Here is a 24,773-nt window from a genome sequence, read left to right on the forward strand (position 1 = left end):
TGCTGTTACGTACTGTATGTTTTAAGTAAGCAAATGATTTCAAATTACACTACGCTTCTAAATTCTGTATGCCTCGTATCTCTGGTGAAGATGAGATCAATAGTGAGGTTATTGGATTGTTAGCTGGAGACCGTATTAGTGCTGTTCCAGTCAAATTGCTATCTCTGTGCTAAGATTCTATTTGATGTAAAAAAAAAAAAAAATAATAAAAAGAGGAGGGTAAGCATTGATATTAAGCGCCATATGGAATTCTTACGTCTGAAGGATTGACACCGCATGATACACTTGAAAACAGGCCTAATTGCAATTGGAGGGGCTCCAGATTTTAGAATGAAATCGTAGCATGACCTAGTAAATATATGCTGCCTGTCCTATGTGGTTTCCTAGTGAACTTGACAGTATGCGAGTCTGCAAAAGCTGCTCCATGATTTGTATTGTGCTTTTCATAGTTGAGTTCTCCTAAGGGCAAAGTAGCTGCTTTATCATTGCAGACTGCGAATCCGCTTACGGGAGTGTCGGATGATTTTGACTTCTGCAATTTCTTACCAAGAAGCATTGTTGGACACAACAGAAGGAAAGGGTTTCCTTTGGAGACAGTGTGATTTATCAGAGTCCATCCATGAGAAGAATCTCTCTGCTGAGCTCTTTGGCTTGTTGCATTTCTATTGTCATAGATGTGATGCTGAATATACTACTGCTCTAGCAGTGTTTAGAGGATGGTAGAACAGCATGTACACTTTGCTGCAGCAGCATGACAATCCCTATCAGGAGATTGCAAGGCAGAAAACGTAGCTCTATGGTTTCTGTTCCAACTGGAACCACCATTGAAGACTTTAGTCACAGATGCCACTCTTAAGATGTGGAGCACATCTGGGCTCTCTTGTAGTGCAAGGCATGTGGTTAGAGAATTGAGGTTTGTATCACATCCCCTACATGAACCTGAAAGCAATCCTTCTGATGGATACAACTACCTGTGGATTCCTCACCTCATGAATACTCCCATGGCGCCAGCATTCTACGGAAATCTTCTTACTAGTCTCTGCACGTCGACGAGGACGTCACTGTCTCGCACGCGACGCCGTCTGACGTCATACAGGCAATAAGAGGTCCTTGACGACGTGCGGACGTCAGTTCCCTTTTTTCCGTGCATTCGAAACGGTTATCTTCGAGGGAGCAACTGTTACTCTTGCGGTTACAGTGTATATCATGCTGCGTACTCTTTCTCTGTGGAAATAATGTCGCAGAGAAAGTCTGGATTTAAGCCTTGTCGTGAGTGTGGAGGCAAGATGTCGGTGACGGATCCTCATTCCGATTGCCTTTGGTGTTTGAGCTCCGACCACGACGTCTCGACTTGTGATTCGTGTCAGCACATGAATCCGAAGGCCATTAAAGAACGCGAGGCGAAGCTGTTTATGGCCAAGTCAAAGGAGAAGCATCACAAGAAAAAGTCTTCTCCAAGACATCGGCGTCATCGAGACTCCCGGCGCCGTAGAGAATCTCGGCGTCATTCAAGGGAGGCTCGTTCCAGGTCTCCGGATCGGCGCCGGAGGACATGGGAGGTCAGCCCCACGGTGACGCCGCATCCTTCGACGCCGTTGCTCTCTCCGACGTCTCCAACTTCGCCTGGACAGGCGTCGGTGATTGAGGTATTGGAGCCTCAGGTGTTTTCTCCGGCGCAGACGCCGAGGCCGGCGTCGGGGTCGCCTCCGAGTCAGGCACCCCAGTATCCGGCTTTTCCCACCCCTGGAGCCGATAGTTCCGCATTCTTGAATGCGATGTATGCCATCTTCCAACAGATGGCTCCAGGGGGTGCTCCGGCTGGGCCTTTGGCCTTTTCTTTGGGTGATCCTGCGCCTCTTCGGCCGGCACCCTTTATGCCCTTTCTCCCGTTTGGGAACGTGGGCTCGGCGCCAGTGTCGGCGCCGGTGGCCGCTCCGATGGCTTCGGAGGGATTGGCCCCAGGGATTTCCATCCCGTCGACGTCGAGATTTCGGCCTGTGACTCCGGTGGGTCCATCCGTTTCATCTGCTCTTCAGTCGGCGCCGAAGTTACCTGTGGCGCCGGATGCGGCGTCGGTGGCTTCGGAAGATCGGCGCCGATCTCCGACTTCGGCGGAGGTGTTGTCGACTCCGCGGATTGAGCAACGACTGCATTCAAGGAGGCGTGCTCTCCGGGTACTAGAGGAGCAGGAGTACCAACGAGCCCTAGAGGAAGGAGAGCTAGAGGACTCGGGTGATGGGCTGCGTGGACTGGAGTCGGCCAGTGGGCTGGACACTTCCCCTGAGTGGGACCTTTCGTCCCCGGGGGAATATACCGAGGAAGCTGCTTCCTTTCATACAGTGGTACGGAAGGCAGCTAGTTTTTTGGACCTGCCTTTGCCGGTGGTGGAGGCGAAACAAAACCTTTTGACAGAGGTGTTGCATCCGGCCTCAGCCGCGGCGGAGCCTCTATTACCTTTTAATGACGCTCTGCTGGATCCGGTTTTAGAGGTGTGGAAGAAGCCGGCATCTTCCCCAGCAGTTCACAGAGCCGTGGCCAGGAGGTATCGGACGGCTCCAACTGATCCTGGTTTCCTATCTAGGCACCCTACGCCGGAGAGCTTGGTTGTGCAGGCCTCCTGTTCGTCCAAATCAGCGCCTGGTTCTTTCCCGACGGTGCCTGGGGACAGAGACTCAAAAAAGCTAGAGGCGCAGTCGAAGAAGATTTTTTCGTCCTGCAGTCTGGCGTTAAAAGCCACTAATGCGACCTGTATCCTGGGGAGGTATATTCATGCTCTGATGGATGACATCTCCTCTTCGTTTACAGAGCTTCCCCAGGGTCTTTTGGATCTTGTCTCTGATGCCCAGGCTGCTGCGACCCAAATTATCCAGACGGGACTGGATACCACCGACTCGGTAGCCAGAGCAATGGGCACAACTGTGGTGGAAAGGAGACAGGCCTGGCTACGTAACTCGGGCTTTTCGGCAGATGTACAGTCCACATTGTTGGATCTCCCGTTTGATGGGGACAAACTGTTTGGGGCTAAGGCTGATTCGGCCTTGGAACGTTTTAAGGAGAGCAGGGCCACGGCTAAGTCGTTGGGACTCCAAGCTCCTTCTTCCACGGCCTCTTCCAGATTCTTCAGGAGGTTTCGTGGATTTGGGCGTGGCTCTTCCTCCTCTTCCTTTCGGGGAAGATATCAGCAACCTGCCTCTTCCCATCCCTATAGATCTTTTAGGGGGAGGGGTAGGGTCCGCACCAGGGGAGCCTCTCAGCAGCACTCTGCCTCTTCCTCATCCTCTGGCGGGGTGCAGCAGGGGAAGCAGCCTTAGGCTTCCACCATTTCCCACTCACTCCTCTCCTGTAGGGGGAAGATTACAGCATTTTCTCACCAAATGGGAGACTGTTACGTCGGACACTTGGGTTCTCAGTGTTGTGGGAAAAGGCTACACCCTTCCCTTTCGGGAGTTTCCGCCCCTCATCCCGCCCCGCCCTTCGTATTGTTCACAAGAACACCTCCTGTTGCTAGAACAGGAGGTAGAAGTCCTCCTTTTAAAGGGCGCGGTGGAGTTGGTCCCGGAGCAGGAAAGGGGTCAAGGAGTTTACTCAAGGTATTTCCTGATTCCCAAGAAGGATGGTCGTTTGAGACCAATTCTGGACCTGAGGATCTTGAATTGGTTCCTCAAGCAGGAAAAGTTCAAGATGCTGACCCTAGCACAGGTGCTTTTGGCGTTGAACATGGAAGACTGGATGGTGTCTGTCGACTTGCAGGATGCTTACTTTCATATCCCGATACTCAAGTCACACAGGAAGTATCTCCGGTTTGTGGTGGGATCGCAACACTACCAGTTTGCGGTCCTTCCGTTTGGTCTTACTTCAGCACCTCGAGTCTTCACGAAGGTGATGTCGGTGGTTGCGGCAGAGCTCAGAAGGAAGGGGATAGCAGTATTCCCTTACTTGGACGATTGGTTGATCAAAGCCAAGTCCCCGGAGCTTGTGTTGCGTCATCTGCAGTCAACAACCCAGTTGTTGTTCGACCTGGGCTTTTCGGTGAACGAGCCCAAATCTCACCTGGAGCCCTCTCAGCGCCTCCTGTTCATAGGGGCAGTACTGGATACGACATTGGGTCGGGCCTTTCCTCCGCCTCAGCGGATTCAAGATATTCAGGATTTGGTTCCAATGTTTCGAAATGGAGCGGTAGTTCCAGTCCTCAAGGTCCTTCGTCTGCTCGGTCTTTTTGCCTCCTGCATTCTGTTGGTCACGCATGCTCGCTGGCACATGAGGGCTCTTCAGTGGTGCCTCCGAAGGCAGTGGTCTCAACACAGAGGGGATCTAGAGGGTACTGTCAAGATCTCCAGAGATGCTGCTGTGGATTTGAAGTGGTGGATTGCAAGCAACAATCTTTCACAAGGAAAACCGTTCCAGCAGTCGCCACCAGTGGCCACAATCATAACGGATGCTTCCACTCTAGGGTGGGGAGCTCATCTGGGGGATCTGGAGATCAAAGGTCTTTGGTCTCCAGAGGAACAGATTTTTCACATCAATCTGTTAGAGTTACGGGCTGTACGTCTGGCTCTCAAGGCCTTCCTCCCTTCCCTTCGTGGTCAGTCGGTACAGGTCCTAACGGACAATACTACCACGATGTGGTACATAAACAAGCAGGGAGGAGTGGGGTCGTACCTTCTCTGCAGAGAAGCTCTTCGACTATGGTCCTGGGCAAAGGACCATCGGATTTGCTTGATAGCAAACCATCTGGCCGGAGTCTTGAACGTGCGTGCGGACAGTCTCAGTCGCCACTTCTCGGCAGACCACGAGTGGCGTCTCCATCCAGATCAAGTCCGTTTAATCTTCCAGAAGTGGGGGTTTCCTCGGGTAGATCTGTTCGCCACTCGAGAGAACGCGCATTGTCCGTTGTTCTGCAGCCTTCAGTATCCGATGCAGGAAGCATTGGGGGACGCGTTTCAAATGACCTGGTGCGGCCAGTTGCTTTACGCGTTTCCTCCCATACCCTTGATTCCTCGAGTATTGAGGAAGATTCGCCAAGACCGGGCTCTAGTAATCGTAATAGCTCCGGATTGGCCAAGGAGGGTGTGGTACTCCGACCTTCTCCAACTCTCAACGTGCCCGCCGCTCCGTCTCCCTTTCAGGGCAGACCTCCTCTCGCAGTCGCAGGGGCAGGTTCTACACCCCAACCTCCAGAGTCTGCACCTACATGCCTGGAGATTGAACGGGACAACCTGAGTTCCTTCTCTCTCCCGCCTGAGGTAGTGGATGTTATATTAGCGGCCAGGCGACACTCCACTAAATCTATCTACGCTAATAGGTGGTCTAAATTTGTTGCGTGGTGTGGAGAGAGGCAGATTGATCCTTTACAAGCTCATCTATCGGACGTTTTGTCTTTTGCTCTATCTCTGGCGCAGAAAGGTTGTGCAGTGGCTACCATTAAAGGTTATTTATCGGCCTTGTCAGCCTTCATATGTCTTCCAGACCAACCATCTTTATTTAAATCCCCTATTGTTATCAGATTCTTGAAAGGTCTTCTAAATCAATATCCTCCAAAGCCATTCGTTATGCCGCAATGGGATTTGTCCTTAGTCCTGACTTTCCTTATGGGGTCCCCTTTTGAACCTATGCATTCTTGACCCTTGAGGTATTTGTTTTTAAAAACAGTCTTCCTGATAGCTATAACATCAGCAAGGAGAGTGAGTGAGTTGCAGGCCATATCAGTAAAACCCCCTTATACAACTTTTTATGGGGATAAGGTGGTGTTGAGGACCAAGGCTGCTTTCCTCCCGAAGGTTGTTTCACCCTTCCATTTGGCTCAGGCAATTACTTTGTCCACGTTCTATCCTCCGCCTCATCCTTCCAAAGAGGAAGAAAGACTGCACCGCCTGGATCCAAAGAGAGCGTTGAGTTTCTTTATCGATAGAACAAAGGATTTCAGGCTGGAGGATCAGCTGTTTATTGGATACGTGGGCAAGAGGAGAGGAAAGGCAGTCCACAAGAGAACACTATCCAGGTGGGTTGTTCTTTGCATTAAAATGTTACTCTTTGGCAAAGAAGGATCCTCCTGAGGGCATTAGAGCTCATTCCACCAGAGCTAAGTCGGCCACTTCGGCCTTAGCCAGAGGTGTTCCTGTGGTCGACATCTGCAAGGCCGCAACTTGGTCGTCCCTTCACACTTTTGCAAAACATTACTGTTTAGATTCTGAGGTTAGAAGGGACGGCCATTTTGCACGGTCAGTGCTGCAGGATTTCTTGGTTTGACCATTTAGGCACCCACCGCCGGGCGTGGTACTGCTTTGGGACTCTATTCATGAGGTGAGGAATCCACAGGTAGTTGTATCCATTAGAAGAACGAGTTACTTACCTTCGGTAACGACTTTTCTGGTGGATACATTAGCTACCTGTGGATTCCTCACGGTCCCACCCGCCTCCCCGTTGCCTTTATGGTCTTGCCAAGTAATCCTTGAGTGCGCTCCTCTTGATCTTTGAGGGTGCAATAGATGTATATATATATAATATGTTTATATATATATATATATAGGTATATGTGTATATATCTTTATGTATATACTTGGTGTGTGTATATATTTTTAAAAGAAAGAGTTTTATATATATATATATATATATATATATATATGTACATAAAAAAAAAAAAGATTTACAGTTATTCATACAATGTGGTGTATTTTTACAATATAATGGATGTTGCTTTGTTCTTTCATTGCATTGCCTGGTTGTTCTCATGCACGTAAAAAATGATTGGTACTGACGTCCGCACGTCGTCGAGGACCTCTTATTGCCTGTATGACGTCAGACGGCGTTGCGTGCGAGACAGTGACGTCCTCGTCGATGTGCAGAGACTAGTAAGAAGATTTCCGTAGAATGCTGGCGCCATGGGAGTATTCATGAGGTGAGGAATCCACAGGTAGCTAATGTATCCACCAGAAAAGTCGTTACCGAAGGTAAGTAACTCGTTCATCTGGCCCAGAACCTTCCTGCCTGTCCTGGCAATATGACACAGTCCACATTCAAATTGACAAACAGTAATGCCTTACATGATCAAACAGGGTGACACTAGATCAGGACCTCTCTCCCTGCAGACTCACAAAATATGTATTTGGGCTCTGATGCCTGTCTGTAAGGGAGATTAACTTACCAGAAACTTTCAAACATAAGGCGGATTTCCTCGGTCTGTTCAAGGAAGAGAATCACAGCTGGGTTCTGGAGGACAACATTGTAGGAAGTTGGCTCTGTATGTGCTATTTCAAAGTAAGGAATAGCATGCACAGAGTCCAAGGGTTCCCCTTAGAGGTAAAATAGTGGTAAAAATAGATAATACTAATGCTCTATTTTGTGGTAGTGTGGTCGAGCAGTAGGCTTATCCAAGGAGTAGTGTTAAGCATTTGTTGTACATACACATAGACAATAAATGAGGTACACACACTCAGAGACAAATCCAGCCAATAGGTTTTTATATAGAAAAATATCTTTTCTTAGTTTATTTTAAGAACCACAGGTTCAAATTCTACATGTAATATCTCATTCGAAAGGTATTGCAGGTAAGTACTTTAGGAACTTCAAATCATCAAAATTGCATGTATACCTTTCAAGTTATTCACAAATAGCTGTTTTAAAAGTGGACACTTAGTGCAATTTTCACAGTTCCTAGGGGAGGTAAGTATTTGTTAGGTTAACCAGGTAAGTAAGACACTTACAGGGCTTAGTTCTTGGTCCAAGGTAGCCCACCGTTGGGGGTTCAGAGCAACCCCAAAGTCACCACACCAGCAGCTCAGGGCCGGTCAGGTGCAGAGTTCAAAGTGGTGCCCAAAACACATAGGCTAGAATGGAGAGAAGGGGGTGCCCCGGTTCCGGTCTGCTTGCAGGTAGGTACCCGCGTCTTCGGAGGGCAGACCAGGGGGGTTTTGTAGGGCACCGGGGGGGACACAAGCCCACACAGAAATTTCACCCTCAGCAGCGCGGGGGCGGCCGGGTGCAGTGTAGGAACAGGCGTCGGGTTTGTAATGGAAGTCAATGGGAGATCTAGGGATCTCTTCAGCGCTGCAGGCAGGCAAGGGGGGGGGTTCCTCGGGGAAACCTCCACTTGGTCAAGGGAGAGGGACTCCTGGGGGTCACTCCTACAGTGAAAGTCCGGTCCTTCAGGTCCTGGGGGCTGCGGGTGCAGGGTCTCTCCCAGGTGTCGGGACTTAGGATTCAAAGAGTCGCGGTCAGGGGAAGCCTCGGGATTCCCTCTGCAGGCGGCGCTGTGGGGGCTCAGGGGGGACAGGTTTTTGTACTCACAGTCTTAGAGTAGTCCTGGGGTCCCTCCTGAGGTGTTGGATCGCCACCAGCCGAGTCGGGGTCGCCGGGTGCAGTGTTGCAAGTCTCACGCTTCTAGCGGGGAGCTTGCAGGGTTCTTTAAAGCTGCTGGAAACAAAGTTGCAGCTTTTCTTGGAGCAGGTCCGCTGTCCTCGGGAGTTTCTTGTCTTTTCGAAGCAGGGGCAGTCCTCAGAGGATGTCGAGGTCGCTGGTCCCTTTGGAAGGCGTCGCTGGAGCAGGATCTTTGGAAGGCAGGAGACAGGCCGGTGAGTTTCTGGAGCCAAGGCAGTTGTCGTCTTCTGGTCTTCCTCTGCAGGGGTTTTCAGCTAGGCAGTCCTTCTTCTTGTAGTTGCAGGAATCTAATCTTCTAGGGTTCAGGGTAGCCCTTAAATACTAAATTTAAGGGCGTGTTTAGGTCTGGGGGGTTAGTAGCCAATGGCTACTAGCCCTGAGGGTGGGTACACCCTCTTTGTGCCTCCTCCCAAGGGGAGGGGGTCACAATCCTAACCCTATTGGGGGAATCCTCCATCTGCAAGATGGAGGATTTCTAAAAGTTAGAGTCACTTCAGCTCAGGACACCTTAGGGGCTGTCCTGACTGGCCAGTGACTCCTCCTTGTTGCTTTCTTTGTTCCCTCCAGCCTTGCCGCCAAAAGTGGGGGCCGTGGCCGGAGGGGGCGGGCAACTCCACTAAGCTGGAGTGCCCTGCTGGGCTGTGACAAAGGGGTGAGCCTTTGAGGCTCACCGCCAGGTATTACAGCTCCTGCCTGGGGGAGGTGTTAGCATCTCCACCCAGTGCAGGCTTTGTTACTGGCCTCAGAGTGACAAAGGCACTCTCCCCATGGGGCCAGCAACATGTCTCTAGTGTGGCAGGCTGCTGGAACCAGTCAGCCTACACAGATAGTCGGATAGGTTTCAGGGGGCACCTCTAAGGTGCCCTCTGTGGTGTATTTTACAATAAAATGTACACTGGCATCAGTGTGCATTTATTGTGCTGAGAAGTTTGATACCAAACTTCCCAGTTTTCAGTGTAGCCATTATGGTGCTGTGGAGTTCGTGTTTGACAGACTCCCAGACCATATACTCTTATGGCTACCCTGCACTTACAATGTCTAAGGTTTTGTTTAGACACTGTAGGGGTACCATGCTCATGCACTGGTACCCTCACCTATGGTATAGTGCACCCTGCCTTAGGGCTGTAAGGCCTGCTAGAGGGGTGTCTTACCTATACTGCATAGGCAGTGAGAGGCTGGCATGGCACCCTGAGGGGAGTGCCATGTCGACTTACTCGCTTTGTCCTCACTAGCACACACAAGCTGGCAAGCAGTGTGTCTGTGCTGAGTGAGAGGTCTCCAGGGTGGCATAAGACATGCTGCAGCCCTTAGAGACCTTCCTTGGCATCAGGGCCCTTGGTACTAGAAGTACCAGTTACAAGGGACTTATCTGGATGCCAGGGTCTGCCAATTGTGGATACAAAAGTACAGGTTAGGGAAAGAACACTGGTGCTGGGGCCTGGTTAGCAGGCCTCAGCACACTTTCAATTGTAAACATAGCATCAGCAAAGGCAAAAAGTCAGGGGGCAACCATGCCAAGGAGGCATTTCCTTACACAACCCCCCCCCAAACGAAAGAGGATGAGACTAACCTTTCCCAAGAGAGTCTTCATTTTCTAAGTGGAAGAACCTGGAAAGGCCATCTGCATTGGCATGGGCAGTCCCAGGTCTGTGTTCCACTATAAAGTCCATTCCCTGTAGGGAGATGGACCACCTCAACAGTTTAGGATTTTCACCTTTCATTTGCATCAGCCATTTGAGAGGTCTGTGGTCAGTTTGAACTAGGAAGTGAGTCCCAAAGAGGTATGGTCTCAGCTTCTTCAGGGACCAAACCACAGCAAAGGCCTCCCTCTCAATGGCACTCCAACGCTGCTCCCTGGGGAGTAACCTCCTGCTAATGAAAGCAACAGGCTGGTCAAGGCCATCATCATTTGTTTGGGACAAAACTGCCCCTATCCCATGTTCAGAGGCATCAGTCTGCACAATTAACTGCTTAGAATAATCTGGAGCTTTGAGAACTGGTGCTGAGCACATTGCCTGTTTCAGGGTGTCAAAGGCCTGTTGGCATTCCACAGTCCAGTTTACTTTCTTGGGCATTTTCTTGGAGGTGAGTTCAGTGAGGGCTGTCACAATGGATCCATATCCCTTCACAAACCTCCTGTAATACCCAGTCAAGCCAAGGAATGCCCTGACTTGAGTCTGGGTTTTTGGAGCTACCCAGTCCAGAATAGTCTGGATCTTGGGTTGGAGTGGCTGAACTTGGCCTCCACCTACAAGGTGTCCCAAGTAAACCACAGTTCCCTGCCCTATCTGGCATTTGGATGCCTTGATAGAGAGGCCTGCAGATTGCAGAGCCTTCAAAACCTTCCTTAGGTGGACCAGGTGATCCTGCCAGGTGGAGCTAAAGACAGCAATATCATCAAGATAAGCTGTGCTAAAGGACTCCAAGCCAGCAAGGACTTGATTCACCAACCTTTGGAAGGTGGCAGGGGCATTCTTTAAACCAAAGGGCATAACAGTAAACTGATAATGCCCATCAGGTGTGGAGAATGCTGTCTTTTCTTTTGCTCCAGGTGCCATTTTTATTTGCCAGTACCCTGCTGTCAAGTCAAAGGTACTTAGAAATTTGGCAGCACCTAATTTATCAATGAGCTCATCAGCTCTTGGAATTGGATGGGCATCTGTCTTGGTGACAGAATTGAGCCCTCTGTAGTCCACACAAAACCTCATCTCTTTCTTTCCATCTTTGGTGTGAGGTTTGGGGACTAAGACCACTGGGCTAGCCCAGGGGCTGTCAGAGCGCTCAATCACTCCCAATTCCAGCATCTTGTGGACTTCCACCTTGATGCTTTCCTTAACATGGTCAGACTGTCTAAAGATTTTGTTCTTGACAGGCATGCTGTCTCCTGTGTCCACATCATGGGTACACAGGTGTGTCTGACCAGGGGTTAAGGAGAAGAGTTCAGGAAACTGTTGTAGGACTCTCCTACAATCAGCTTGCTGTTGGCCAGAGAGGGTGTCTGAGTAGATCACTCCATCTACTGTGCCATCTTTTGGGTCTGATGACAGAAGATCAGGGAGAGGTTCACTCTCTGCCTCCTGGTCCTCATCTGTTACCATCAACAGATTCACATCAGCCCTGTCATGGAAGAGCTTAAGGCGGTTCACATGGATCACCCTCTTGGGGCTCCTGCTTGTGCCCAGGTCCACCAGGTAGGTGACCTGACTCTTCCTTTCTAGTACTGGGTAAGGGCCACTCCATTTGTCCTGGAGTGCCCTGGGAGCCACAGGCTCCAGAACCCAGACTTTCTGCCCTGGTTGGAACTCAACCAGTGCAGCCTTTTGGTCATACCAAAACTTCTGGAGCTGTTGGCTGGCCTCAAGGTTTTTGGTTGCCTTTTCCATGTACTCTGCCATTCTAGAGCGAAGGCCAAGTACATAGTCCACTATGTCCTGTTTAGGCTCATGGAGAGGTCTCTCCCAGCCTTCTTTAACAAGGGCAAGTGGTCCCCTTACAGGATGACCAAACAGAAGTTCAAAGGGTGAGAACCCTACTCCCTTCTGTGGTACCTCCCTGTAAGCGAAAAGCAGACATGGCAGGAGGACATCCCATCTCCTTTTGAGTTTTTCTGGGAGCCCCATGATCATGCCCTTTAATGTCTTGTTGAATCTCTCAACTAAGCCATTAGTTTGTGGATGGTAAGGTGTAGTGAATTTATAAGTCACTCCACACTCATTCCACATGTGCTTTAGGTATGCTGACATGAAGTTGGTACCTCTGTCAGACACCACCTCCTTAGGGAAACCCACTCTGGTAAAGATACCAATGAGGGCCTTGGCTACTGCAGGGGCAGTACTCGACCTAAGGGGAATAGCTTCAGGATACCTGGTAGCATGATCCACTACTACCAGGATATACATATTTCCTGAGGCTGTGGGAGGTTCCAGTGGACCAACTATGTCCACACCCACTCTTTCAAAGGGCACCCCCACCACTGGAAGTGGAATGAGGGGGGCCTTTGGATGCCCACCTGTCTTACCACTGGCTTGACAGGTGGGGCAGGAGAGGCAAAACTCCTTAACCATGTTGGACATATTGGGCCAGTAGAAGTGGTTGACTAACCTCTCCCACGTCTTGGTTTGTCCCAAATGTCCAGCAAGGGGAATGTCATGGGCCAAGGTTAGGATGAACTCTCTGAACAGCTGAGGCACTACCACTCTCCTAGTGGCACCAGGTTTGGGGTCTCTGGCCTCAGTGTACAGGAGCCCATCTTCCCAATAGACCCTATGTGTTCCATTTTTCTTGCCTTTGGACTCTTCAGCAGCTTGCTGCCTAAGGCCTTCAAGAGAGGGACAGGTTTCTTGTCCCTTACACAGCTCTTCCCTTGAGGGTCCCCCTGGGCCTAAGAGCTCAACCTGATAAGGTTCAAGCTCCAAAGGCTCAGTTCCCTCAGAGGGCAGAACTTCTTCCTGAGAAGAGAGGTTCCCTTTCTTTTGCTGTGTTGCAGTTGGTTTCCCAACTGACTTTCCTTTTCTCTTGGTAGGCTGGGCCATTTTTCCAGACTCCAGCTCTACTTTTTCACCCTGTGCCTTGCATTGTGCTCTTGTTTTCACACACACCAGTTCAGGGATACCCAGCATTGCTGCATGGGTTTTTAGCTCTACCTCAGCCCATGCTGAGGACTCCAGGTCATTTCCAAGCAGACAGTCCACTGGGATATTTGAGGAGACCACCACCTGTTTCAGGCCATTGACCCCTCCCCATTCTAAAGTAACCATTGCCATGGGATGTACTTTTCTCTGATTGTCAGCGTTGGTGACTGTGTAAGTTTTTCCAGTCAGGTATTGGCCAGGGGAAACCAGTTTCTCTGTCACCATGGTGACACTGGCACCTGTATCCCTCAGGCCCTCTATTCTAGTCCCATTAATTAAGAGTTGCTGTCTGTATTTTTGCATGTTAGGCGGCCAGACAGCTAGTGTGGCTAAGTCCACCCCACCCTCAGAAACTAGAGTAGCTTCAGTGTGGACCCTGATTTGCTCTGGGCACACTGTTGATCCCACTTGGAGACTAGCCATACCAGTGTTACCTGGATGGGAGTTTGGAGTGGAACCTTTCTTGGGACAGGCCTTGTCTCCAGTTTGGTGTCCATGCTGTTTACAGCTATGACACCAGGCCTTTTTGGGATCAAAGTTTTTACCCTTGTACCCATTGTTTTGTGAAGAGGCTCTGGGCCCACCCTCCTGTGCAGGTTTTTGGGGGCCTGTAGAAGACTCTTTACTATTTTTAGTTTTGGTTGTCTCATCACCCTTCTGCTGGGGAGTCTTTGTGACCCCTTTCTTTTGGTCACCCCCTGTTGAAGTCTTGGACACCCTTGTCTTGACCCAATGGTCCGCCTTCTTTCCCAATTCTTGGGGAGAAATTGGTCCTAGGTCTACCAGATGCTGATGCAGTTTATCATTGAAACAATTACTTAACAGGTGTTCTTTCACAAATAAATTGTACAGCCCATCATAATTACTTACACCACTGCCTTGAATCCAACCATCTAGTGTTTTCACTGAGTAGTCAACAAAGTCAACCCAGGTCTGGCTCGAGGATTTTTGAGCCCCCCTGAACCTAATCCTGTACTCCTCAGTGGAGAATCCAAAGCCCTCAATCAGGGTACCCTTCATGAGGTCATAAGATTCTGCATCTTGTCCAGAGAGTGTGAGGAGTCTATCCCTACACTTTCCTGTGAACATTTCCCAAAGGAGAGCACCCCAGTGAGATCTGTTCACTTTTCTGGTTACACAAGCCCTCTCAAAAGCTGTGAACCATTTGGTGATGTCATCACCATCTTCATATTTAGTTACAATCCCTTTAGGGATTTTCAACATGTCAGGAGAATCTCTGACCCTATTTATGTTGCTGCCACCATTGATGGGTCCTAGGCCCATCTCTTGTTTTTCCCTCTCTATGGCTAGGATCTGCCTTTCCAAAGCCAATCTTTTGGCCATCCTGGCTAACTGGATGTCCTCTTCACTGGAGTTATCCTCAGTGATTTCAGAGTTGTTGGTCCCTCCTGTGAGGGAACCAGCATCTCTGACTATTATTTGTGGAGTCAGGGCTTGAGAAGCCCTGCTCTCCCTAAGTAGGACTGGAGGGGGGGAATTTCCCTCCAAGTCACTATCTTCATCCTCTGAGTTGCCATCCTCAGAGGGGTTGGCCTTTTCAAACTCTGCCAAAAGCTCCTGGAGCTGTACTTTGGTAGGTTTGGGGCCCATTGCTATTTTCTTTAGTTTACAGAGTGACCTTAGTTCTCTCATCTGTAGATGGAGGTAAGGTGTGGTGTCGAGTTCCACCACAGTCACATCTGTGCTAGACATTTTGCTTCTAAAAGTTGGAATACTTTTTAAGAATCTAAAACTGGTTCTAGAATCTAATTCAAACTTTTACAAACTTTTACACTCTAAAAGAAATGCTAAACAGGATCTAACACAAGGCCCTAGCAGGTCTTTTAAGAATTTAGAAAACTTTTCAAATTGCAAAAATCAATTTCTAATGACAATTTTGGAATTTGTCGTGTGATCAGGTATTGGCTGAGTAGTCCAGCAAATGCAAAGTCTTGTACCCCACCGCTGATCCACCAATGTAGGAAGTTGGCTCTGTATGTGCTATTTCAAAGTAAGGAATAGCATGCACAGAGTCCAAGGGTTCCCCTTAGAGGTAAAATAGTGGTAAAAATAGATAATACTAATGCTCTATTTTGTGGTAGTGTGGTCGAGCAGTAGGCTTATCCAAGGAGTAGTGTTAAGCATTTGTTGTACATACACATAGACAATAAATGAGGTACACACACTCAGAGACAAATCCAGCCAATAGGTTTTTATATAGAAAAATATCTTTTCTTAGTTTATTTTAAGAACCACAGGTTCAAATTCTACATGTAATATCTCATTCGAAAGGTATTGCAGGTAAGTACTTTAGGAACTTCAAATCATCAAAATTGCATGTATACCTTTCAAGTTATTCACAAATAGCTGTTTTAAAAGTGGACACTTAGTGCAATTTTCACAGTTCCTAGGGGAGTTAAGTATTTGTTAGGTTAACCAGGTAAGTAAGACACTTACAGGGCTTAGTTCTTGGTCCAAGGTAGCCCACCGTTGGGGGTTCAGAGCAACCCCAAAGTCACCACACCAGCAGCTCAGGGCCGGTCAGGTGCAGAGTTCAAAGTGGTGCCCAAAACACATAGGCTAGAATGGAGTGAAGGGGGTGCCCCGGTTCCGGTCTGCTTGCAGGTAGGTACCCGCGTCTTCGGAGGGCAGACCAGGGGGGTTTTGTAGGGCACCGGGGGGGACACAAGCCCACACAGAAATTTCACCCTCAGCAGCGCGGGGGCGGCCGGGTGCAGTGTAGGAACAGGCGTCGGGTTTGTAATGGAAGTCAATGGGAGATCTAGGGATCTCTTCAGCGCTGCAGGCAGGCAAGGGGGGGGTTCCTCGGGGAAACCTCCACTTGGTCAAGGGAGAGGGACTCCTGGGGGTCACTCCTACAGTGAAAGTCCGGTCCTTCAGGTCCTGGGGGCTGCGGGTGCAGGGTCTCTCCCAGGTGTCGGGACTTAGGATTCAAAGAGTCGCGGTCAGGGGAAGCCTCGGGATTCCCTCTGCAGGCGGCGCTGTGGGGGCTCAGGGGGGACAGGTTTTTGTACTCACAGTCTTAGAGTAGTCCTGGGGTCCCTCCTGAGGTGTTGGATCGCCACCAGCCGAGTCGGGGTCGCCGGGTGCAGTGTTGCAAGTCTCACGCTTCTAGCGGGGAGCTTGCAGGGTTCTTTAAAGCTGCTGGAAACAAAGTTGCAGCTTTTCTTGGAGCAGGTCCGCTGTCCTCGGGAGTTTCTTGTCTTTTCGAAGCAGGGGCAGTCCTCAGAGGATGTCGAGGTCGCTGGTCCCTTTGGAAGGCGTCGCTGGAGCAGGATCTTTGGAAGGCAGGAGACAGGCCGGTGAGTTTCTGGAGCCAAGGCAGTTGTCGTCTTCTGGTCTTCCTCTGCAGGGGTTTTCAGCTAGGCAGTCCTTCTTCTTGTAGTTGCAGGAATCTAATCTTCTAGGGTTCAGGGTAGCCCTTAAATACTAAATTTAAGGGCGTGTTTAGGTCTGGGGGGTTAGTAGCCAATGGCTACTAGCCCTGAGGGTGGGTACACCCTCTTTGTGCCTCCTCCCAAGGGGAGGGGGTCACAATCCTAACCCTATTGGGGGAATCCTCCATCTGCAAGATGGAGGATTTCTAAAAGTTAGAGTCACTTCAGCTCAGGACACCTTAGGGGCTGTCCTGACTGGCCAGTGACTCCTCCTTGTTGCTTTCTTTGTTCCCTCCAGCCTTGCCGCCAAAAGTGGGGGCCGTGGCCGGAGGGGGCGGGCAACTCCACTAAGCTGGAGTGCCCTGCTGGGCTGTGACAAAGGGGTGAGCCTTTGAGGCTCACCGCCAGGTGTTACAGCTCCTGCCTGGGGGAGGTGTTAGCATCTCCACCCAGTGCAGGCTTTGTTACTGGCCTCAGAGTGACAAAGGCACTCTCCCCATGGGGCCAGCAACATGTCTCTAGTGTGGCAGGCTGCTGGAACCAGTCAGCCTACACAGATAGTCGGATAGGTTTCAGGGGGCACCTCTAAGGTGCCCTCTGTGGTGTATTTTACAATAAAATGTACACTGGCATCAGTGTGCATTTATTGTGCTGAGAAGTTTGATACCAAACTTCCCAGTTTTCAGTGTAGCCATTATGGTGCTGTGGAGTTCGTGTTTGACAGACTCCCAGACCATATACTCTTATGGCTACCCTGCACTTACAATGTCTAAGGTTTTGTTTAGACACTGTAGGGGTACCATGCTCATGCACTGGTACCCTCACCTATGGTATAGTGCACCCTGCCTTAGGGCTGTAAGGCCTGCTAGAGGGGTGTCTTACCTATACTGCATAGGCAGTGAGAGGCTGGCATGGCACCCTGAGGGGAGTGCCATGTCGACTTACTCGCTTTGTCCTCACTAGCACACACAAGCTGGCAAGCAGTGTGTCTGTGCTGAGTGAGAGGTCTCCAGGGTGGCATAAGACATGCTGCAGCCCTTAGAGACCTTCCTTGGCATCAGGGCCCTTGGTACTAGAAGTACCAGTTACAAGGGACTTATCTGGATGCCAGGGTCTGCCAATTGTGGATACAAAAGTACAGGTTAGGGAAAGAACACTGGTGCTGGGGCCTGGTTAGCAGGCCTCAGCACACTTTCAATTGTAAACATAGCATCAGCAAAGGCAAAAAGTCAGGGGGCAACCATGCCAAGGAGGCATTTCCTTACAAATATCTTAAAGTGAATCTTTTTATAGAGGGTCTTCTAAAATGTATACCTCATTGCTACAACTGAAATTAAAAAGAAATACAAAGGCTTCACCTCAAAGATGTTGTAAACAGTCACTGGGCAGTGTTATTTTGAATCCATGGTTGAAGACATTTGTTTATGCTTTTTCCAATTACGTTGATTAATCTAGTCATGCTGAAACTCCGGAGTGTTGTGTAAATCTTCATTCCTCTGGGATGACCGGTTTTGCTGTAAATGTCGCGAAGACCACACAATAGGTTGCCCTGGAAGCAGAACCTGTTAACCAGAGCTCAGAGCCAGTACTTCAATCTTAATTGAATTTGGCGTCATGGCTTCTGATTTCAGACAAGATGGACACTTACGTTTTCTACAGTCATGTATGGGCTTTTTAAAAGAAGATAGGCATCCCTTTTGCAGGTTCACCCCTACTTTTTCACCCTTACTTTTTAATGACTATGTACTTCTGTAATGTCTCTTCACACTGCTGCACTGTGAGTGCCCTGACCCCAAAGTCTTTACCAGTGGGTTCAAATGGTCTTATCCTTGATTGGCAAGTCTAGCATACACCACTCTCTTGTAAAACGTACTTTAAGTACCAAAAGCCTGTAAGTTAAGGTGCTTTTAGTGGACTGCAGCACTATTTGTGCCACACCTAAATTGGCAAGTCAAGATTGGGTGCTAGGCCTGTCTTGTAGTCTAGATGACAAGTAAAAAGATATCCCAATTTTAAATCCTGATTTCAAACTTTAAACTACCTGTACGTCTTTAGTATATGGTACTCCGTGAACCAAGGCCCTGTGGGTTAACATGTCATAGAGGAAGCTGAGGTACTTAAGTGTGCACCACTGCAGTGGCAAATGAAAACATGACCGTTAAGACACCAAGAAGGACTGCACCTGCTGCACCAAGGGTTTCACCAGCAGGACCCGCTCCCACTTGTACCCAGGACAGAAGATTGGTCTCCAGGGGTGAGTTGCCTAGTTCCCTGTACAGCTTCAAGGCCACAAGAAGCCATCTGCAGCCCAAAGAAAAGGAGTTCCATGTTGATTGGTTTCAATTGGTTTTGCTCTGAACCCTGCTGGTGCAACCAGGGAGAGTAATTCCGGACTACCAGGTGTTGTCCATAAGATCCTGGGGCTCTTTAAGGCAGCCATGGTGGATCCCCTGCCTAACTGTATACGTTGGGATTTTTTGCTTGGGGAACCGAGAGAAGATGTACCTATCTTTGAGCTGATCCACCTAAGGTGCATCATCAGTCTGATTCAACTTGCTGGTTTTGCCCATTTGGAGAATGGGTGGAAGACGTTCTGCATCTGATATGTCCTGGAAAAGAGCGATACAAACAGCTGTCGGGTGGAATTGTTACTTCCATAACTTGATGTGACTGACTTTCTTCAATAAAGGTACTTCTACCAACCATTAAGAGTCATATAAAGACCCTTCACAACACTCTTTTTCAATATCCCAATTGTGAAAGACTTAATAGAAGTAAACATTTTTCCCTCAGACTTTGGAGCTTAATCTGTCCTATCTAAAATAAATTGTACACCTTTTGAGGTTATTTTAGGCTAATTTAAAACCTGTTTCTAGTAGGCAGCTTTTCTAGTAGCGATAACCCGTCTGTATTGCTCATAGAAAGTAGTCCTTAATTATTAAAGAACTGCATAAAAATGTAAAGTTTGTGATAAAAACCCTTCCTAGTTTACTGAATGTTATTTCACATTTTCATGGCAAACTATTTTTCTTCCAGCCATCTTCCAGAATTGATGTACTCCACCAGTAAGGGCTTTGCGTCCTCTGGCTGTTAAGTGAGTTTTAAAGTTTTACTTAGCAGACTGAGATCCTTTTTGTAAATTGTGTGCTCCCATAAGTCCAGGTGTAGCCACACCGAAACAGTCTTCTTCCAGGTAGATTGATTCCTGTGTTCTGCTTTGCTCAAACATTGCCTACTAAGCCTTCCTTGAGTAATGCCAGCTAAAATCTATCTGGTAGGCCCAATCCCATTTAACAAGTTGTAGAACTGCTACTGCAGCATCAAGGAATATGTCCATTGCTGATATGTTGCTACCTGGAGGTCCAGAAAACCTTTACAAGACATTGTCTCGGTACTGATTTCAGAGTAGATACCCAAGTGGCCCACGCTCTTCTGCAAAATCTGATTAGTGTAATGTTTTTGCTCTGCCTTTTTCACCACATTTGGTAGGAATAGACTTGCTGTTTTGTTCAGTGGTTATGACTAATAATGAAGATCCCCTAGTGGAGAAGAAAGTTACTTACTAGTAATCCAAGTTCTCTAGGGAAAATGTTATTATAGTCATAACCAATCCTCCCATGAGAAATTACAAATTTTACCTCAGTTCTGCTATAATCCTTGATGGGCCACTATGGGATATTTCTTAAAAGAGCAACGTCAGTTTACCCATCTGGGTTGCCAGAGATTATTTTGCCACCCACAGGCAACAGTATTCCTACTGTTCGACCTGGGATTTTCAATGGAGCCCAGATCTCACCTAAGGCCTTCTCAACAACTCCAGTTCATAGCGTCAGTACCTAACGCCACCATTCTATGCACCTTTCTCACATCTCAGAACATTACCTACATCCAGGAAATGGTCTCATCCTTCAGTGAGGCATATAAGTTCCAGTCCTGAGGGATCTGAGATTCCTAGGTCTTGTAGTGTCCTGCATTCTCCAAATAATGTAAGCACAGTGGCACATGTGGGTCCTGCAGTAGTGCCTCTTCATGCTGTGGTTACTGTACAGAGAAGACCTGTTGGACACAATCATGTTCCAGAGTGCTGCACCAGGAGTTATTTGGTGTTGGGGGGAGGGGTACAAGGTGCACCACGGGTGCAAGAATGGCCTTAACTTCCACTCCAGCAAATAGAATAGGTTTGAGTCATAGGGCTGTATGAATAAATAGAACAATTGTTCAGAGTGTTTCTCTTAATATGAAGAAGCTGCACTGGCTGCCAAGCGCGATTAATGTTGAAGAAAATGTCCATTTGTCACAGAGTCCTTAATAATCGAGAACTCAAATTCATCTGCAGTTCCTTTCTACTACACTAGACTTTATCTGCAAACTGCCTATCTTTTGAACTTCTATAACATACTGTAAAATGTTAACGTTGGTGCCACTTTTCCTTTCAAACATACAAAGCTTGGGACTCTTGTCCTCTACCCTAAACGTTTCCAGGAATTGCCCTGCTTTCGAAATGCTTTTGAAAACCTGCAAAGTCAGCCTTACATCCTCCATCCTGTCATTCTTCATAAATCCTACCAAGTATTTGTGTGCTTTTAAAAAAAGTAACAAATGAATAAACCAAAACGCTGGCAGTTTGGCCTAAATGTTGTTTGGGTTTGATGATTAAAATCCAGTCATAGAAGAACGTTTTCATATGATGTAGGAAAGGTGTCCTTTGTGAGGTATATATTTATACTATTTTTCAAGTGATTTTACAGTTCTCCAGCATTTAAGTTGTCATTCAGATAATTGTATGAAAGTAATAGAATAGTTTCACTTAGTGCACAATCTGAATATTCTAAAGAATTTAAATCACTTCACAATATATTGTATTGCCCCAAAAAATTCTGAAATACTTGTATTTTCCAGATAGTGATTATCGAGCACAAATCCATCATCTGCCCTGGTTACAATGCAGTACTGCACATTCACACCTGCATTGAAGAAGTTGAAATTATAGTAAGTCAGCATGTATTATCTGAAATATTACTGATTATAATTACTGGAATTCTACTTAACTTAATGTGCTTAAATGAGTGTGGACATTACGTAATATGCATTATTTTTCCAACACCATTTTACACTGATTGTCTCTTCTATAGGCTTATAATTTTAAATGAACTTCTATACTTTGCCTCTAGGTGTAAAGCATGAGAAGCCCATGTGTGTTTTACTTAGAATTTAGGGCAAAAGCTTGTCATAAACTCTATTACTCAACTCTAAAGATCATTTAAAATGAAGCTGTGTATATAATGAAGTAGAGCTCAGTCTACCTTTGCTAGTAGACCCCTGTCCTGTAGTCCGTTTCATGAATCCTAACTTTGAGAGCATGTCGCTGGCCCTGTGTTTTAATAAGGGCTATAAAGGTACAATGCAAAGAAAGGTACTGAACCAACTTGTAAAGTCACGGTGGTGTAGGATGTTCCCCAGTGTACCCTGTGGTGTCTTCTTGCTTTGACACCTATGGCTCTTACTGGGTCCATCCCCTTTTAATCTTTACCACTGTTTATTAACTAGCTTACCAAACAAGATAAAATTGAGTGGTACATTCTGCCAGTAGTTATCTGTCTAGGAGCTGGACCTGCCTAAGCAGGGCTTAAAATAATGCTGCTCTTTATTTGTCACTCTAGCACGGGGTACTCTTTAAATGGCCAGCAGACTGCGGATGACCTGCCCACCAAACTTTTTCCATGTGTCCTCAGCATGAACATATTCTGCTTCTCTTTACTCAAATTACCGCAGGTTACATGGAGAATATGAAGTAATACGGATGTGCTTGACTTGGGGAATCACATTAAATGATCTGCTATGATGTGCTTGTGAAGAGGGCTTCAGCTCTAAAGTTTTCTTTTCCAACACTTTTAGGAACACTAGATTCTAATAAGAAGGAAAATGAGCACCTATATTGATAAGGCAGAAGAGTGACCCTCAGTCAGGAAGGGACAGGCCTAATGCCTTTACATGACTTAAATTAAGTTAATGGCCTGGTGCCTGCAGGAAAGTACCCTCTTTCTTGGCATGGTTACCCCCTTTTTCTGCCTGTCAGTGTGTTTGACTGTGTTCACTGGGATCCTGCTATCCAGGACCCCAGTGTTTATGCTCTCTCTCCCAAAGACTGTATTTCATCCCGCATTTGACATACTGTTGCCCACATGTAAGTCCCATTATATGGTACCTAGGTACCCAGGGCATTGGGGTACCAGGGTATCCCTATGGGCTGCAGCATGTATTATGCCACCCTTACGGAGCCTTGCAAAATGTGTCTGCAGGCCTGCCATTGCAGCCTGTGTGAAAGGGTGCATGCACCCTTTCACTACCAGGTCACTGCTCTAGGTCACTGTAAGTGACCCCTATAGCAGGTCCTCCTAGACCAGAATAGGGAGTGCAAGTACCTGTGTGTGAGGGCACCCCTGTATTAGCAGAGGCGCCCTCACAAACTCCAGCTCCATTTCCCTGGACTAAGTGAGTGCGGGGACGCCATTTTATGCGTGTACTGGACACAGATCACTACCTATGTGTAAGACCAAAAGTACCCTCTTTCTTAGTATGGTTACCCCCATTTTCTACCTATTGTCAGTGTGCTTGACTGTCTACTGGGATCCTGCTAAGCAGGACACGAGTAGTTTTGCGCTCTCCTGTAAATTGTACCTTTTTCTTCCCACAGTTGGCATACTAGCCCCCCCCATATGTAAGTCCCTAGTATATAGTACTTAGGTACCCAGGGCATTGGCGTTCCAGGGGATCCCTATGGCTGCAGCAGATACTCCGACACTCATGGAGCCCATGCAAAGGTTCTGCAGGCCTGCCATTGCAGTCTGCGTGAAATGGGTGCATGGACCCGTTTTCACTACAGATCACTAAGTCTCCCCTGTAAGGAAATGCCTCCTTGGCATGGTTCCCCCCTGACTTTTTGCCTTTGCTGATGCTAAGTTTTGATTTGAAAGTGTGCTGAGGCCTGCTAACCAGGCCCCAGCATCAGTGTTCTTTCGCTAACCTGTACTTTTGTTTCCACAATTGGCACACCCTGGCATCCAGGTAAGTCCCTTGTAACTCGTACCCCTGGTACCAAGGGCCCTGATGCCAGGGAAGGTCTCTAAGGGCTGCAGCATATCTTATGCCACCCTTGGGGACCCCTCACTCAGCACAGACGCACTGCTTGCCAGCTTGTGTGTGCTAGTGGGGATAAAACGACTAAGTCGACATGGCACTCCCCTCCGGGTGCCATGCCAACCTCACACTGCCTATGCAGTATAGATAAGTCACCCCTCTAGCAGGCCTTACAGCCCTAAGGCAGGGTGCACTATACCATAGGTGAGGGCACCAGTGCATGAGCACTGTGCCCCTTCAGTGTCTAAGCAAAACCTTAGACATTGTAAGTGCAGGGTAGCCATAAGAGTATATGGTCTGGGAGTCTGTCAAACACGAACTCCACAGCTCCATAATGGCTACACTGAAAACTGGGAAGTTTGGTATCAAACTTCTCAACACAATAAATGCACACTGATGCCAGTGTACATTTTATTGTAACATACACCCCAGAGGGCACCTTAGAGGTGCCCCCTGAAACCTTAACCGACTACCCGTGTAGGCTGACTGGTTTTAGCAGCCTGCCACACACCAGACATGTTGCTGGCCACATGGGGAGAGTGCCTTTGTCACTCTGTGGCTAGTCACAAAGCCTGTACTGGGTGGAGATGCTTATCACCTCCCCCTGCAGGAACTGTAACACCTGGCGGTGAGCCTCAAAGGCTCACCCCCTTTGTTACAGCACCCCAGGGCACTCCAGCTAGTGGAGTTGCCCGCCCCCTCCGGCCACGGCCCCACTTTTGGCGGCAAGGCCGGAGGAGATAATGAGAAAAACAAGGAGTCGTCACTGGCCAGTCAGGACAGCCCCTAAGGTGTCCTGAGCTGAGGTGACTCTAACTTCTAGAAATCCTCCATCTTGCAGATGGAGGATTCCCCCAATAGGATTAGGGATGTGCCCCCCTCCCCTCAGGGAGGAGGCACAAAGAGGGTGTAGCCGCCCTCAGGGCTAGTAGCCATTGGCTACTAACCCCCCAGACCTAAACACAACCCTAAATAGAGTATTTAGGGGCTCCCAGAACCCAGCAAGATAGATTCCTGCAACCTAAGAAGAGGACTGCTAAGCTGAAAAATCCTGCAGAGAAGACGGAGACACCAACTGCTTTGGCCCCAGCTCTACCGGCCTGTCTCCCCACTTCTAAAGACACTGCTCCAGCGATGCTTTCTACAGCGACCAGCGACCTCTGAAGCCTCAGAGGACTGCCCTGCATCTAGAAGGACCAAGAACTCCCGAGGACAGCGGATCTGTTCACCAAAG

General features: G+C 48.3%; 1 protein-coding gene across 2 annotated transcripts in view; it reads left to right on the plus strand.

The window, feature by feature from the left end:
- GSPT1 (G1 to S phase transition 1) overlaps positions 1-24,773 on the plus strand; it is a 560,974-nt gene that overhangs the window by 415,286 nt on the left and 120,915 nt on the right. For both annotated transcript variants that reach the window (XM_069210181.1, XM_069210182.1), the window contains exon 13: positions 21,302-21,391. In XM_069210181.1, the coding sequence (XP_069066282.1) occupies positions 21,302-21,391 (90 nt within the window). The remainder of the gene's footprint in view (positions 1-21,301; positions 21,392-24,773) is intronic.

The sequence above is a fragment of the Pleurodeles waltl genome, chromosome 10 (genome assembly GCF_031143425.1).
Source record: "Pleurodeles waltl isolate 20211129_DDA chromosome 10, aPleWal1.hap1.20221129, whole genome shotgun sequence".
NCBI classification, from domain to species: domain Eukaryota; kingdom Metazoa; phylum Chordata; class Amphibia; order Caudata; family Salamandridae; genus Pleurodeles; species Pleurodeles waltl.